The sequence below is a fragment of the Heteronotia binoei genome, chromosome 20, assembly GCF_032191835.1.
Source record: "Heteronotia binoei isolate CCM8104 ecotype False Entrance Well chromosome 20, APGP_CSIRO_Hbin_v1, whole genome shotgun sequence".
NCBI lineage: Eukaryota > Metazoa > Chordata > Lepidosauria > Squamata > Gekkonidae > Heteronotia > Heteronotia binoei.
The window spans coordinates 18,296,435-18,313,953 of NC_083242.1; the positions used below are offsets into that span (position 1 = coordinate 18,296,435).

Consider the following 17,519-nt stretch of genomic DNA (forward strand, 5'->3'; position numbering starts at 1 on the left):
TGGGTGGAGCCAGGAGACATTGGGGGTGGAGCCAGGAGCAAGGGTGTGACAAGCATAATTGTACTCTGAAGGGAGTTTTGGCCATCACATTTAAAGGGACCACACTCCTTTTAAATGCCTTCCCTCCATTGGAAATAATGGATAGGGGCACCTTTTTGGGGGGCTCATAGAACTGGTCCAATCTTTTTGAAACTCATAGAATTGGTCCAATCTTTTTGAAACTTGGAGGGTCTTTTGAGCAGAGGCACTGGATGCTATGCTGAAAATTTGGTGCCTTGGCCTCAAAATACAGCCCTCCCCAAACCCAGAGACCCACAGGTCAATTCTCCATTATACCCTATGGGAATCGGTCTCCATAGGGAATAATGGAGTGCCCAGCGGACATTTCCCTCCCCCCCACACACACTTCCTGATGACCCTGAAGCAGGGAGAGAGCCTCCAAACCAGGGGATCCCCTGCCCCCACCTGGGGATTGGCAACCCTACTTTTGCAACTTTTGTGGGTCTATGGCCCTTCCCTCTTAATCCTTCCCTCACTCAAGCTATAGGCCTTGAAGTGCAAATGGCAGAGGTGTTTGTGCAACTTCAGAGTTGAGGTGTGCTTAAAGGAAGCAGGGCAATTGTTTTCACGGCAGTGGGAAGATAATCTGCAAAAAAAAATGGTACTTAAGTGGGCACGTACTTTGTCGGACTCCAAGATACATGGAAGTGGGCAATCGCTCCTGTGATCCAGTGAAGCTTAAACGAAGGATAATTAAGCAGCTTAAAGGGCAGAGGGCCAATCCAGAGGGATGAGAGGAAGGGGAGCAATTTTTTTTAAAGTGTAGTTGCATTTGTCCATTGATAACTTTGCCGCAAAATCCCTGCGGAGAAAAAATGCATTTCATTTACAGGTCAGCCATGTTTTCATGCAGATAAATGCTTTTGTAATAATCGGGCATTGTGCAGTGTAATTCAATACCTAATATGATTTTCTGTTAAATTGGTGTGTTGGATAGCTTTCTCGCTTTGCAGTGAAAGAAGCCAAACCAGTCCCCTGAAAAAAGGGAGCTTGAATGGGTAATTAGGAGCTGTGAGCTTTGGCTGGGGGAGAGAACAGATTGGTCACACCCAGTTTTCCAGAAAAGTCTTAGCAAGCCTTCTTGAGAAAGCCAACAAGGATGTGCCACCCTACTCATAAAGGAAACCCAGCTCTACTTGAAGTAGCCCATATGGACTGTATTATTTCAGTCAGCTGAGAGGGCCCTTGCTTGACTGAGCGCTCCTCCATAACAGGAATGCACGCACATGCGCACAGGGCTTTTTTTGTAGAAAAAGCCCAGCAGGAACTCATTTGTATATTAGGCCACACCCCCTGACATCACCATTGTTCCACACAGGGCTTTTTGTGTAGCAAAAGTGTCAAGTCTACAGATTCAATGATGAGTCGATGTAAGTACAAAGAAACTATTTTATTGGTACTGAATACTTACGGCCTAAGCCAAGGCTTGAAAAGACTAAAGGACATACAGTAGATACATTGCATATAAGGTATACTTCAAAGGGATTCCTACGGGTAGGGGAATTGTGCAGAGGACAGGCCTTGATGCTCCCAGGCTCCGTCCTCTCCTCCGAGCCTGGGCTGAGAAGACTCAGATAAGACTTTTCACACATCACCATTTCAAAGCAGGAATATTCTCTACTGCCGGGGGGGGGGAGGGGGACAGGAGAGGGTTTGCTAGCAGCATTTGGTTACATTTTGGTTCTATCCAGCATGCTCTATATTTGAGCCAGAGTTATAGTCAGACTTGACATACTGCCCCCCCTAAGCTGCCTCTACCGCCCTGTTGGAACATCTTTGATGGAACCTCCTGATCAGATCTGGGGCTGATATGTCTTTCTCAACCACCCACTCATTTTCGCTAGAGGGGAAATGTTTCCATTTTATCAGATAGTACAAAATCCCCCTTTTGACTTTAGAGTCCAGGATTTCTTGTACTTCGTGGTGATTCTGGTTCCCAATCAGGATAGGTTGTGGGGCTGGTGCTCGAGGGTGCCAAACCGAATCACCCAGCGGAGTAAGCTGCAATGAAATACAGGGTGCACTTTACTAAACATCTTTGGCAGCTCCAGCTCTATAGTTACCTGGTTAATAACTCTCATGATTTTGAAAGGTCCCAGAAACTTTTATGCTAGTTTCTTGGAAGGCTGGCTGAGTGGCAAGTTCTTAGTGGATACAAACACTGAGTCCCCTACTTTAAAGTCCCAAGCTAGAACATGGGACTTGTCATATTGTTTTTTATAGGCTTCCTTAGCTGTTTCCAAATTCTCTTGGATTGCTTTACAGCTTCCACTCGGCCCTTGCCACCATTGTTCAAAAGAGGTTGATTCTGGGGAGGGATCCCCTCCTGGCAATAGCGGCATTGGCTTCCCCACCTCCCCGTTTACAGTTGAAAAGGGAGAAGCCTTCGTTGAGCTATGCATGCTATTGTTGTACCCATATTCAGCAAATGGAAGCAGATCCACCCAGTGTGACTGTCGATGGTTAATGAAACAATGTAAATATTGTTCTAGAAGTCCGTTCACATGTTCAGTCTGTCCGTCCGTCTGTGGGTGGTAGGCGGAACTCAATCCCTGTTCTATTCCGGTCAATTTGCAAAACTCCCACCAGAAGTTGGCAGCGAATTGCGGGCCGCGGTCGCTAATGACCTTGTCGGGGAATGAGTGAAGCCGGACCACGTGATTGAAGAAGAGGAGGGCTAATTTCTTAGCAGTTGGTAGTTGGGCACAAGGAATGAAATGGGCTTGTTTGGAAAAAGTGTCCACTACCACCAATATCACTGTTTTTCCATGAGAGGGCAGCAGCTCCACAGTGAAGTCCATTGACACCACTGACCACGGGCGCTTGGCCGTTTCGAGGGGCTTGGATAGCCCCGGGGCTTTACCGCCCCTTCTCTTTGCCACGATACGGATGGGGCATGAAACTACGAATTCCGACACATCCTTTTTCAGGGACGGCCACCAGAATTGTCTACTGATTAGGTGGAGCGTTTTGATGTAGCCAAAATGCCCTGCCAGTTTGTTAGAGTGGCAGAACTGCAGTACCTCCGCCCTTAAGCTGTTAGGGACATATAGTTTTTCCCCTTTGTACCACAGCCCGTCCACCTGCTTTTGGGCGGTCGTCTCCCTCCCTTTCGGTCTCTGTGGCTAACTTCTCAGTTCCTAGTCCCTCCAAGTCCCTTTTCTTCTACGACCGTGTGGTTACTACTGCGACCACCTGCGAGGGGGGGACTAAAGAGTCCACCACTTCCTCTCTTTGACTCTCGTGTTGCGGGAGGCGAGATAGAGCGTCCGCTAAGAAGTTTTTCGTTCCCTGGATGTGCCTTAGGGTGAAGTCAAATTTGGAGAAGAATCCCGCCCACCTGATTTGCTTTTCACTCAGCTTCCTCTTGCCCGTTAGGGCTTCGAGGTTTTTGTGGTCGGTCCAAATCTCAAAAGGCACTTTGGCTCCCTCTAGCCAGGACCGCCATGTTTTTAGGGCGAAAGTTACTGCAAAAGCCTCCTTGTCCCAAACTGACCAGTTTCCTTGTTCGCCTGAGAACTTTCAGGAGATATAGGCGCAAGGCTTCAGTCACCCTTCCCCATCCCTCTGCATAAGTATGGCTCCGACGGCCACATCAGATGTGTCACATTGCACAATGAAGGGCCACTGCTCATCGGGGTGGCTCAGGACCGGCTCGCTAGTAAACAGGCGTTTTAATTTATCGAAGGCCGTTTGGCACTTCGGGCTTCAATTGAGTCAGGCTCCCGGCCGTTTGGCCTCTGGCCCCTTCCCCTTGGTTTTTAGCAACTCGGTTAGGGGGAGGGCAATCTGGGCGAACCCCTCTATGAAGGTCCTATAAAAATTTGCAAACCCGAGGAAGGATTGGAGCTGTCTATGTTTCCTCAGGGGAGCCCATTCCAGCACTGCCTGCACCTTGGCCGGGTCCATCGCCAACCCCTTTTCAGACACCCGAAATCCCAAATAATCCAGTTCCATCTTATGGAATTCACATTTAGACAACTTAGCATACAGCTGGTGTTTCAGCAGGGTGCTCAGCCCCTTTCTCACAAACTTCACATGAGACTGCTCGTCTTGTGAGTAAATAATGATGTCATCCAGGTACACCACCACCCCCTTGAACAAAAACTTTCTGAGCACGTCATTTATAAAGTTCATGAATACCCCCGGGGCCCCCTGCAGTCCGAAGGGCATGACTAGGTATTCGAACTGTCCCATAGGTGTCTTAAACGCAGTCTTCCATTTGTCCCCCTCTTTGATGCGCACTTGGAAGTACGCGTCTCTCAAGTCCAACTTGGTAAAAATCTTGCCCTCAGATACCGTGCTTAACAAGTCTCGGATGAGGGGGTTGGGGTAGGGGTTGGTTGTGGAAATCGCATTAATCCGACGAAAATCCATGCATAGCCTAAGCGAGCCATCCTTCTTCTTCCTAAATAGGACCGGAGCAGCATGGGGGGGCGGTTGCCGGTCCAAATTATGGTCTAAGAATTTGCAGAGCTCCTTCTTCTCCGCCCAGCCCATGGGGTACAGTTTGGCTCTGGGCAGGGTTTCCCCCGGGATCAATTCTATGGCATAGTCTGTATCCCGGTGGGGAGGTAATTGGTTCGCTCCTTGTTCACTAAACACCCCCATCAAGTCCCGGTATGCTTTAGGGATGTCGTGGATCTCCTCCACCGACATACATGCTCTTTCCCTGGCTACCGGAGCCCGCAGGCCCCAGGCCGGATCCCAGAGGTGTGGTTTGCAAAGGGGGTCTATGAACCTGATAGTCTGTGCCCCCCACCTTATACGGGATTCATGCTTCGCTAACCAGCCCACCCCCAGTACTACTGGGTAGGAGCACAAGGGGGCGATGATAAAGGACTCCTGATCCCAGTGTTCCTCAGTCCCCATCGGCAAAGACTGGGTCTCTAGCCTGCACGGCTCCCCTTGCATCACTGACCCATCCGTCTGCTCGAACTGCATCGGGCAGGGTAAAGGCGAGCTCTCGAGTCCCAGAGCTTCCACCAGGTTGGGGGTGATCAGTTCCCGATTGCACCCTGAGTCTATTAGGGCCCGTACCTGCATGAACCTTTTCAGTTTAGTGTTCAGTCTCACTACTACAAAATACAAACGTCCCTTTACTCTCACCCTCAGCAGTGCCAGCTCCTCCTCGGCCTGCTGGTTGGCACCCTTCAGAGCAGGTCATTCTCGTTTCCCGCCGGCTCGAACGCCCAAGTCAGTTCGCTCAGCTCCGCCGACAGCAGCACATCCTCCTCCGGCTCCTCCACCATGGCGAAGCTACTCTTCGCCGCTTCCTTAGGGCGGCCGGTCGGTTTCTTGGGAGTTGGGGTGCTTGTCTTCGGCCCCCCTGGTGGGATCTTAGGGGGGGCTGGGCAGTTGGAGGTGAGGTGGTTCGGGTCACCGCAGCGGAAGCACTTGCAGGGCCCCGCAGGTGCCCCTCCCCCGGAGGCTTTCTTGGGCTCGGTCTTGGCGGTGGGGAGGTATCTGCAGCCCCTTCCCGGACTGGTGCTGGTGTTGCATTGCCACTCGCTTCATGTTGGTCTCGACCTCCCCTGCCAATTGTATCCATCCCACTAACGTGGTGGGTCTAGCTTGGGTAAGGGCCCGATCCAGCACACCAGCGTTCAGGCCCTGGGTGAAGTGCTCAGTCTTCATCAGCTCACTTCATCCCCGCACCTTGGCCCCGCGTTGGTTCGGAACTCCGCGGCGTATTCCCGGATGGTTTGGGAACCCTGCTGCATGTCTCTTAAGGCGGCTAGAGCTCACGTCTCTTGGAGCGGGTCCTTGTACTGGGCCAACAGAGCCTGGGTGAAGGTTTGCACATAGTCCAGTTCCAGGCTCATGGCCTCGTACAGGCTTACATACCACCTCTTCGCGGCTCCCTTCAGCTTCGACCCCAAGTAGTCTACTTGGCTGAACTCGTCCAGGAAGGTATTCCCCCAGTAGTACATGTAACTGTTCGCCTGGATGGCGAAGTATTCCACCTCGTCTGGATCTCCATCAAAAGTGGCTTCCAACTCCCGGCCTCGACCTCCATCCCTTGGGGCGGGCGGCACCGCTTGCTGCGGCACTTGGCCCGCTACTCGCGGCGCCGCTGGTGCTTGTGGCGGGGCTGTGGGTGGTCGAGCTGGTGGAGGTTGAGGGGGTCTCCGTGGCCCAGCTAACCCCAGGGCGTGGGAGATCTGGGCGGTCATAGCCTGCATATCGTCCTTCAGGCCCTTAATCGCCCCATCCACTTCTTTTTGGACCAAGGCCCGAAACATGCGGCCGTCTTCCTCGTGCATGTCCTTCGGCAGCGGCTCTTCTCCCCCTTTCTCTTCACCTTCGGGGTTTTCCTCTGGCTCTCGGACATTGAGAGTGGCATCAGCCTCGCCCGGCTCTCGGGTGCCCGGGTTGTCGGGCTCCGTTTTGGTCATCCGCACTCTCCTCATGTGGTGAGTCATGATCGCTTCCCTGCGAGCGGGTGCCTCGTCCATAGTGGTGGTTGAGGTCCGCGGCTGCCAGTGCCGGGGGGTGACCACAAGCTGTAACTATGGAGGGGAAACCGCGGCTCGCCTGGCATCTAGGACGTGCCAAGGTGCCACCGGCTCTTCCTCCAAGTTGGGGAGTTCTCCGTCTCTTGGAATCTTTTCGGCCATCAGGTTACAAAGTTGCCAGGGCGGTTGACCTCCAAAAAAGGGAGTCTTTTCAAAATGTCAAGTCTGCAGATTCAATGATGAGTTGATGTAGGTACAAAGAAACTATTTTATTGGTACTGAATACTTGTGGCCTAAGCCAAGGCTTGAAAAGACTAAAGGACATACAGAAGATACATTGCATATAAGGTATACTTCAAAGGGATTCCTACGGGGGGGGGGGAATTGTGCAGAGGACATTCACACATAGATGTTACAAATACATTCTCATGTTGATTAGAGACCCAGTTGGCCTTGATGCTCCCAGGCTCTTTCCTCTCCCCTGAGCCTGGGCTGAGAAGGCTCAGATAAGACTTTTCACACATCACCATTTCAAAGCAGGAATATTTTCTACTGGGAGGGGGAAACAGGAGAGGGTTTGCTAGCAGCATTTGGTTACACTTTGGTTCTACCCAGCATGCTCTGTATTTGAGCCAGAGTTATAGCCAGACTTGACAAAAAGCCCAGTAGGAACTAATTTGCATGTTAGACCACACCCCACTGACATCACCATTGTTCCAAACTGGGCTTTTACGTAGAAAAAGCTCAGCAGGAACTCATTTGGATATTAGGCCACACACCCTGATATTACCATTGTTCCACACAGGGCTTTTTGTGTAACAAAAGCCCAGTAGGAATTCATTTGGATATTTGGCCTGACACCAAGACAGCCAGAACTGCATTCTTGTGTATTCCTGCTCAAAAAAAGCTTTGGCTGTCTATCTGTTTGTCTGTCTGTCTATCTATCTAGTGGAAATGGAGAGCCAGTTTGGTGTAGTGATTAAGTGTGCGGTCTGTTATCTGGGAGAACTGGGTTTGATTCCCCACTCCTCCACTTGCAGCTGCTGGAATGGCCTTGGGTCAACCATAGCTCTCACAGGAGTTGTCCTTTAAAGGGCAGCTGCTGTGAGAGCCCTCTCAGCCCCACCCACCTCACAGGGTGTCTGTTGTGGGAGAGGAAGATAAAGGAGATTGTGAACCACTCTAAGACTCTGATTCAGAGAGAAGGGCGAGGTATGTCTGTGAGCCGCCCTGAGCCTGCCATTGGCGGGGGAGGGCGGGATATAAAAATAAATTTATCTTATCTTATTATCTTATAAATCTGCAGTCTTCTTTCTATCTATCTATCTATCTATCTATCTATCTATCTATCTATCTATCTATCTATCTATCTATCTATCTATCTATCTATCTATCTAATCATCCCTGACCAAGGACAACTAGTACATCAAGGAATAAATAAATAGAAGGGAAGTGTGTAGGGTTTCTTTCATTTCCAAACAGTGACACTGCACATAGCAATGCCCCCAGCGTGATGACATCACAAAGAAGGGATGTCGCACTGTGACACTCCGATTCGGGGGCAAAACTTTACAATTTGAGGGCGCAATTTTACCGTAGAGTTTTGCCCTCAAACCAGAGCATTGCTGTGCAACATTCCCAATGGGATTACATGATTTCCATGTGATATCATTGCTGGATCTCTAGCCAGCCCAAGCAAGCCTCGCTCACCCAGGGCTCTCCTTTCTTGCGTCAGGTTTGTTTTAGCTGGTGAGGGGAGGCAGCATATACTGAAAGGGTATGCTAATGAGTTCCACCACCTATTTTTCTACAAAACGACCCCTGGAGCTCAGAAGCAAGTATTTTTGGGGCGGGGGGGGGGTGTAAGAAAGAGCACAATAAAATTTAGAGCTTCCTGGCCTCCGCTCCTGTGAGCTTCTGCCCCAAATGAGGCCTGGTTCTTCTTCATACGCCCGCCAAGGGGTTAGACAGCTTCATGGAGAACAGTCCCACTGATACTTAGCCATGCTGACAAATTGGAAGTTCCATGTTCAGAGCCCTTTGAATACCAGTCCTGAGGTCAACAAAGGGAAGACCACAAGCCTTCCTGCCTTCTCTGGCTGGCCCGCTGTGTGAAATAGGATGGTGGATTCAGAGCAGGGATCCCCAATCCCTGGGCCAGTACCGGTCTGTGGCCTGTTAGCAACTGGTCCGTGAGTTGTATAATTATTTCATTATATATTACAATGTAGTAATAATAATAATAAGACGACACTGGATTTATATCCTGCCCTCCACTCTGAATGTCAGAGCAGCTCACAATCTCCTTTACCTTCCTCCCCCACAACAGACACCCTGTGCGGTGTGTGGGGCTGAGAGAGCTCTCCCGGAAGCTGCCCTTTCCAGGACAACTCTGCAAGAGCTATAGCTGACCCAAGGCCATTCCAACAGCTGCAAGTGGAGGAGTGGGGAATCAAGCCCGGTTCTCCCAGATAAGAGTCCTCACACTTCACCACCACACAAAAATAAAGTGTACAATTGTATCATCCCGAAACCATCGCCATCCCCGCCCCTGGTCCATGGAAAAATTGTCTTCCACAAAACCAGTCCGCAGTTTCAAACCACTGATTTAAAGGCCATCGGCCTGAGCCAGGAGGGCAGCCCTCTGATGGAAATCACACACCCCCCTCCAAAGATTTGCTGATTGGCCCTTAAAATGAGCGTCCTCCCCACCGTAGTAGCGGCCTAATGCTGATTTGCTGCCTGGGTTGAAGTTCTCAACAAAATAATTCACATGAACTGCAGCATTAACACCCGCCACTGCGCACCTTTATCCTTGAACGCTGTGGAGGAGGTGGGCATCGGTTTCCGACAGGAAGAACATACTTGTCCATTCAGGGCAAGTCCCCCTTTTTATTAAAACGCCAGCGCACCCCCTCCCAGAGATAGGCACGGCTCCATAAGGTATCTGTAGCTAATGCATTATGAATGCATTTCCCCCCCTGCGCGCATGCCCTCTGCCGCGTGGCCAAGGTCAGTTAAAAACTGGATTATTAGCAAATGGATTAGCGCTCGGGGGGAATAATCTGTGGATGCTGCTTCTGCTGACAGCCAGAAAAGCAGGCCAGTTCTGGCCTTGAGTTTTGTTCTCTCTCCCTCTTTTTGCACCAAAGAAGGGAGATTATTTCTTAAGCAGCAGATGTTCTGGCAGAGATGAGAGAAGGTTTCGGACTCCACGGACCACATGAGGTTTCTTCGTTCCTTGTATCTATTCCCCCACCTCAATACACTCCTTAATAGGACTTCGAGGGAAGCACAGTTGGCCACGCATGGCCTTCGATGACTGTGGCAGCCAGAACATGTCAAGGGAAGCCTGTTAGTTCAGGTTGGATTCTTCTGGGAGGAAGCAGGGAGAGGCTTAGAAAGTATTGAGTGTTCTCCTGTGGTTCAAAACAGGATGGGTCTGGTTCTAATTGAGTTGGCCAGCCTGTATCGGCACTGCTTGAGATGACAGATGGGGACTCGCTTGTGTTCCCATACAGGCAAAAAAACATTCTTGCAAATGGAAAAGCAGCTGGTAAGGGATATAGCTAAGCTTTGTCTCTTCTCCTTGCTCTGCTAGACTCTGTTTCCTTGAATATGCTGGATGAGGAGGTGGTGGACCTTGTCTGTGTGCTCTGTCTTTTCTCTCCAGCTGTGCAAGACTCTTCTCTGAACTACAGTCTTTTATGCCACAGATTCCTCCCTCCCTCCCTTGTATTTTTATGTGCACTTGTGTCACGACCCTGGTATTCCTTGGAGGTCACCCATCCAAATATTAGCCAGCACCAACCTGACTTAGTTTCCAAGATCTTACAAGATTAAGCTAGCCTGGGTTATCCAGGTCAGGTGCAAGCTGTGGTGTTGAGAGATACAAAGCCAGAGTAGTGCTAAAAGGACTTTTTTTATATATGTGCATGTGTGAGTGTGTACATATGTGTCTGTGCACCTGGAAGGTATGGTGACCTGGTGACGGACCCCTGCTGGGGGCTTGGAGGACATTCAGAGAGGTGGCTGAATAAAGCCTGCCCCTGCCTCCCACCTCTGGTATTCCTCTGGAGGTCCCCTATCCAAGTACCAGCCAAGACCAACCTTGCTTAGTTTCCAAGATCTGAGATTGGGCTCACCTGGGCTATCTAGGTCAGGGCTGTTGCTACAAAATTCAGTTTAAAGTTTGTACCAACATCACCTTAACAAGGCAGCTTGGAGAAGGCACTAGTTTTATTGCAGTTTCCCTCCTGGGAGGAGGCAGACCCCGCCGCATTAAAACCCATTTCCAAATAATGTGCTTCTTCTCGTCGTTGCCGAATTGTAACGTTCTGAGATGATCTTATTTCGTTTTGGCTTTGCGATCAAGTCCTTTGCATAATGAGCATGGCAGGTGTCAGAAGATTGCCAGCCAGCCAGAAGCAGCGAAAGTCCCAGAAATAATGCCTTAATCGTTGTGATTTGCAGGGACTCCTTGGCGAGAGGCGCAGACCCGTGACTTGAAAACTGTTCTGAAGGGCCTCAGCCGTGACATCCCCACGGTGTTCGTCAGCGGCAACCACGACCTCGGGAACTCGCCCACTCCAGAAACGATTGACGATTATTGCCAGCAGTGGGGAGATGATTACTTCTCCTTCTGGGCAGGGGGCGTCTTCTTCCTTGTCCTCAATTCTCAGCTCTACTTTGATCACTCGAAATGCCCGGAACAGAAGCAGGCTCAGGACTCATGGCTGGACAAGCAGCTGGCCCTGGCAGAAAAGAGAGCATGCAAACACGCTGTGGTGTTCCAGCACATCCCTTTGTTCCTCCAGGCGCCTGACGAAGACAACGACTACTTCAACCTGGAGAAGTCGGTCCGGCAGGAGTTGCTGGACAAATTCCGCAAAGCAGGTACAGCCCCTTTCCTCATTTTGGTGAGGTCATATCTGGGCTGTCCCCATGGCTTTTTTTGTAGCAGGAACTCCTTTGCATATTAGGCCACACACCCCTGATGTAGCCAATCCTCCAAGAGCTTACAGTAGGTCCTGTACTAAGAGCCCTGTAAGCTCTTGTGGGATTGGCTACATAAGGGGGGTGTGGCCTTATATGCAAAGGAGTTCCTGCTACAAAAAAAGCCCTGGCTGTACCGCTTCAGACCGGTGGAGGGTCTCCCTACAGAAAAATGTGCCCAGCAAATCAGTATGTCAGGATCTCACCTAGTAATTTTCTCTATGATATAGATCCAGGTGGGCAGCTGTGTTGGTCTGAAGCAATAGAACACAGCAGGATTCCAGTAGCACTTTTTAAGACCAATGAAGTTGTATTCAGAATGTAAGCTTTTGTATGCATGCAGACTTCATCAGACAGTGAAATGGGGTACAGTGAGGAAAGCTACATATAGCTGGTGGGCAGGGGTTAAGAATGCTCAAGAATGCAAAGTGGTACAAAGTAAGAATCCAGTGGCATTGGATCCAATTGCCATTGGATTCTAACTTTGTACCACTTTGCATTCTTGACCATTCTTAACCCCTGTCCACCAGCTATATGTATCTCTGCTCACTGTCCCCCATTCCGTTGTCTGATGAAGTCTGCATGCAGGGGTCATTCTGTAGAAAAATAGGTGGTGGAGCTCAACCAGGGATTGTTACGCAGCTGCACCTACTATTCAGTGGACAAGGTAGGTGGGGGGGAAGAGGGGGAACCCTCAGAAAGGTTCAGGAGCTGTGTTCCTGTGAGCTCCTGCTGAATTCAAGGCCTGAAAACTTAAAGGTAAAGGTAATCCCCTGTGCAAGCACCAGTCGTTTCTGACTCTGGGGTGCCGTTGCTTTCACGTTTTCACGGCAGACTTTTTATGCGGTGGTTTGCCATTGCCTTCCCCAGTCATCTACGCTTTCCCCCCAGCAAGCTGGGTACTCATTTTACCAACCTCGGAAGGATGGAAGGCTGAGTCAACCTGGAGCCGGCTACCTTGCTTCCACTGAGATCGAACTCAGGTCGTGAGCAGAGGGCTCTGACTGCAGTACTGCAGCTTTACCACCCTGTGCCACGGGGCCCCATAGGAGAACCCTGGAAACTTTGTTGGTCTTTAAGATGCTACTGGACTCCTACTTTGTTCTGTGTCTCCACAACTTGCTAATTTCCTGTGTGCCAGGAACTCTTTTCTTGTGAAAAAACTATACGTGCAGTTTCGACTGGTAACAGCCCTGCCGTTGGCCAAAGATTGAAAAACGCTTGGAGGTAAAGGAGCCAGAATGTCCTGCTGCTTTGGGGAATGATTTCCCTCGAGCGGGGAAGAAGAAGAATCTGCTTCACTTGTGTTGTCACCCATACACTTCCTCCTGACCCTCCCTCCTCCCTAGCAACAAAAATAAAACAGAAGTTCAGCAGCACTCTCCAGATTAGCAGAATTCCTTCTGGCATCACTTTTACTCTGCTCTGGTAAGACCTCACCTGGAGTATTGTGTTCAGTTTTGGGCAACACATTTTAATAAGAATCTAGACAAGCTGGAACGGGTCCAGAGGAGGGCGACGAAGATGATGAGGGGTCTGGAGACCGTCCTATGAGGAAAAGTTGAAGGAGCTGGGGATGTTTAGACTGGAGAGGAGGCAGCTGAGAGGTGATATGATCGCCATCTTCAAATATGTGAAGGGCTGTCATATAGAGGATGGTGTGGAATTGTTTTCTGTGGCCCTGGAAGGTAGGACCAGAACCAATGGGTTGAAATTAAATCAAAAGAGTTTCCGGCTCAGCATTAGGAAGAACTTGCTGACTATTAAAGAGGTTCCTCAGTGGAACAGGCTTCCTCAGTAGGTGCTAGGCTCTCCTTCCTCGGAGGTTTTTAAACAGAGGCTAGATGGCTGTCCTGTGACAGCAATGCGGATCCTGTGAATTTAGGGGGAGGTGTTTGTGAGTTTCCTGCATTGTGCAGGGGGTTGGACTAGATGATCCTGGAGGTCCCTTCCGACTCTATGATTCTATGATCATCTTTTTGGAATTGGCCCTCACATCGTCAGATGTGTGAAGTGCTCATTGATTAGGCAGATATATATTTATTTACCTTACTGGGGACCCAAAGCAGCTCATGTGGTTCTCCAGCCCCCCCCCCCCCCCGGTTTCAGGGTAGGTTAGGCTGAGATGGTGTGACTGGCCCAAGGCCACCCAGTAAGCATCCATGGCACTGTGAGGAATTTAAATCTGGGCCTCCCACATGATTTTCTGGCACTGTAACTACAGAAAAGAGCTGGGGGTGGGATTAGGGAATTGTCTATAGTGGTTAGGTGTGCGGACTCTTATCTGGGAAATCCGGGTTTGATTCCCCACTCCTCCACTTGCAGCTGCTGGAATGGCCTTGGGTCAGCCATAGCTCTCGCAGAGTTGTCCTTGAAAGGGCAGCTTCTGAGAGAGCTCTCTCAGCCCCACCCACCCCACAGGGTGTCTGTTGTGGGGGAGGAAGATAAAGGGGATTGTGAGCCGCTCTGAGACTCTTGAGTGGAGGGCGGAATATAAATTCAATGTCATATTATTATTATTATTGCAGTCTGTCTAAAGGTAGGGGCTTTGGAATATTAAAGTTTCTGTGTGCACACTTATATTTTTCATCATAGATTGTCTAGAAGTAGAGGCCCCAAGGTTTTTCCCATCACCCAATTTTTTCCCTATAATAAATGTTTTGGTGGTATCGTTTCACCCTGACATTTCTTCTATTATGGTTTTACACAAGCAACATAAGCAAACCACCCATTAAAAACAGCATCCCCAAAACAAACCATCAAACAGCCATGTAAAAAAAGAAGTAGGTTGGCCTGACACCCAAGAGACAGCCCAGCAGGGGGGGGGCATTCCAAAGGCGAGGTGACACCACCAAAGATGCCCTGTCTGTAGTTGTCTCATCTCTGTAGGCGGCCTCACAGGCAACAGGTTTTGGGAGGCAGGTCTTCTGGCAAGGTTGGACAGTAGAAGACGGCCCAAAGGGAGGCCAGTTTAAAGCCAGAGACAATCAAAAGGATAATCAGTCTACTCTCAAGTGGGAGAGCCCAGCAGTCTGTAAGGTATGTTGTTATTTTGTTAGATCTGCAAACTGGGGCCATTGTTCAGAATAAGGTACAAGGATCACAGCCAAGTGGCCAATGCTTTACAGGGTCCGAGAAAGCTGGCTGTGCCCCAAAAGGGCTTGCAGTCTAAATGGTGTTGAAAGGGAAGGGAAACACCTAGAAATGGGGAGAAAGGAGAAGGAGCAGGGCTTTTCCTGTACCAGGAACTCTTTTGCATATTAGGCCGCACCCCTCTGATGTTGCCAATCCTCCGAGAGCTTACAGGGCTCTTAGTATAGAGCCTACTGTAAGCTCCAGGAGGATTGGCTACATCAGGGGGTGTGGCCTGACATGCAAAGGAGTTCCTGCCACAAAAAAAATAAAGCCATGAGGGGGAGGAAATGCATTCATTCTTAGTTTCCATAGGGGAGAGAGTGTGTGAGTGGGTGGGTGGGTGTGCCCAAGGAGAAACAGGATTTGGGGAAGGGGTTTGCAGTGGGTAGGGGAGATGGTGTCACACAAGCACACTGGGAGGCAGTTCCAGGACAGAGGGAGAGAGAAATAGAAGCAACCGGATTGTTGCACAAAATGAGATTCTGGTGTTCCAGTATCTGTTCAGTCAGATGTCTGTATTAATTAAACAAATGAACCAAAAAAAAGAACAGACCCACTCAGCAGTTCACCCATATAAAGGCGTAGCTAAGAGTGTGATGAAATAATCCCAGGTCTTTAAAAAAACCCCAAAAAACTGTTAAATCTCATGGCTCAGTTTCTGTAGTAACAGAGCCATTCCATTTTCTTATCTCCTCCCTTTAAGAAAAATTGCTTGAAGAACCTTTCTGCGTGCTTACAGGTTGTTGTCGATACAGTACAATATTACATATATTGCAGAACCACTGCAAAGGTGTTCAGTGACCTATTTCTCTATACCTTCCCCACAAATAAAAAAATTTCAGTGCATCCTTGGTTATGAAACTGAAGATCTAATATAAATAATGAAATCTCAGACCGCTTCATACATTTTAATATATAGTTTGGGGGGGGGGGTGTTTGCTTTTATTTATCCGGCTCTTGTCATTTAAGAAGGTTAAGCTTCTGAAGCACTTAATATTCATTCTGGTCTTCCAAATCCAAGCTGAGAAAATTAGACTGCTTTTCTTTAATGAAAGATTATTCATTACCCTCTGGGTCTGTCGGTCTCGATTTTTCCCTCCTTTGCTCATGTTAGTACAGTAATTTGAGCACAATCCAGGAGAGTTTGGAATGGTGGGGAAAGAAGGTGTTTACAATAGGAGTCACTTGTGTAAAGGCTGCCAAGACATCTGGCTGTGGGCTTGTGATTCCATTCTGGCTAAGCTGAAGGTCAGTAGCCATCTGAGCCCACAGAATGAGAAATGGAGAAGAAAACGGATACCTTTGGTTGCTCCAGGTAGCCCTTTGAAATGGAGCAGGGGTGGCCAAACTTGGTTAATGTAAGAGCCACAAGATGGGAGGGTTGGAAGGGGTGGCTAAACTTGCTTAATGTAAGAGCCACATAAAATAAACATTAGATGTTTGAGAGACACAAAACAGGAGGGAAAAGAAGAAGAAGAAGATGATATTTATATCTCGCCCTCCACTCCGAATCTCAGAGTGGCTCACAATCTCCTTTATCTTCCTCCCCCACAACAGACACCCTGTAAGGTTGGTGGGGCTAAGAGGACTCTCACAGCAGTTGCCCTTTCAAAGGCAACCTCTGCCAGAGCGATGGCTGACCCAAGGCGATTCCAGCAGCTGTAAGTGGTGGAGTGGGGAATCAAACCTGGTTCTCCCAGATAAAAGTCCATGCACTTAACCACTGCACCAAACTGGTTCTCCAGGGAGAGAGAGCGATAGATAGATGGATGGATGGATGGATAGATAGATAGATAGATAGATAGATAGATAGATAGATAGATAGATAGATAGATAGATAGATAGATAGATAGATAGATAGATAGATTACGGAGGGAGGTGTAAAGAAAGCAGCTTTAACTTTAACTTTTGCTTGCCTTGGAGAAGCGATTTAAAGAGAGCAATGCCTTTTCCAAGCTGGCCAATGGTACAGGGAGGCTTCAAGAGCCGCACAAGATGTGTGAAAGAGCCACATGTGGCTCCCGGACCACAGTTTGGCCACCCCTGATCTAAGATTATGTGTATTGTATGGGCTCTTCATTGAAGTTCAGAAACGCCTTTTTCTTTGCTGCTAAGTCTAATCAGCGTTACTCTCTTTTGTAACGCCATATGATCAAAAATGTTGTGTGATATGTTTGATTTCAGTTCCTCATTCATTTTTTAAGCCGCAGATCTAAAACCCAAGCTGCAGAATCTACATCTGGTGTGAAGTGCTGAGTTACATTTCTCACTTAGAAGTGTCCCTAACAGTTGGGCTAATTAAACATAAAAAAAAATGTGTCCTTATTATAAATATTTATAAATTGAAAATCTGGCGCTTCCTTCATTTCACCAAGTTAAGCCATAAAGATAAGCGTATGCTACCAATTTTTTTAAAGTCATCTCTCCGGCGTGTTATCATTGAAAGGCAACTAGTGAGCAGTGGAGGAAATTTTCTTTAAAAATGCTCATAAGGAATCCAATTTCCAGTGGTACTCGGATGCTTCTTATGGGTACCGTCGGAGATGCATTTCAAAGGCAGAGACTGGCCTTAGAAGTTCTGCTGTCATCTGGTGTGATTAGCTGGATTGGTTTGCTCTCGGTCCACAACACGAATTGTGGGTTTACAGGCCCACATCCAATTCAGGCTGGCTTTGGCTCAGTGTGACACATGAACTGACAAACCTTTATTTATTTATTTACTTGCTAACTTACTGTATTCAGAGGCACCGAGGCAGGTATCCAGTAAGTTAGCAAGTCTCTCCCTTCTTAAATCTTCGTTCGCGAAGCCAAGCCGAGAGAGACTTGCTAACTTACTGTATTCAGAGGCACCGAGGCAGGTATCCAGGGCTT

The 17,519-nt window shown here is 48.8% G+C and overlaps 1 protein-coding gene across 1 annotated transcript in view; it reads left to right on the forward strand.

Moving 5' to 3' along the window:
• Nucleotides 1-17,519, forward strand: part of CPPED1 (calcineurin like phosphoesterase domain containing 1) — a 118,075-nt gene that overhangs the window by 50,551 nt on the left and 50,005 nt on the right. The window contains exon 3 of the mRNA XM_060260800.1: nucleotides 10,992-11,414. Within this exon, the coding sequence (XP_060116783.1) occupies nucleotides 10,992-11,414 (423 nt within the window). The remainder of the gene's footprint in view (nucleotides 1-10,991; nucleotides 11,415-17,519) is intronic.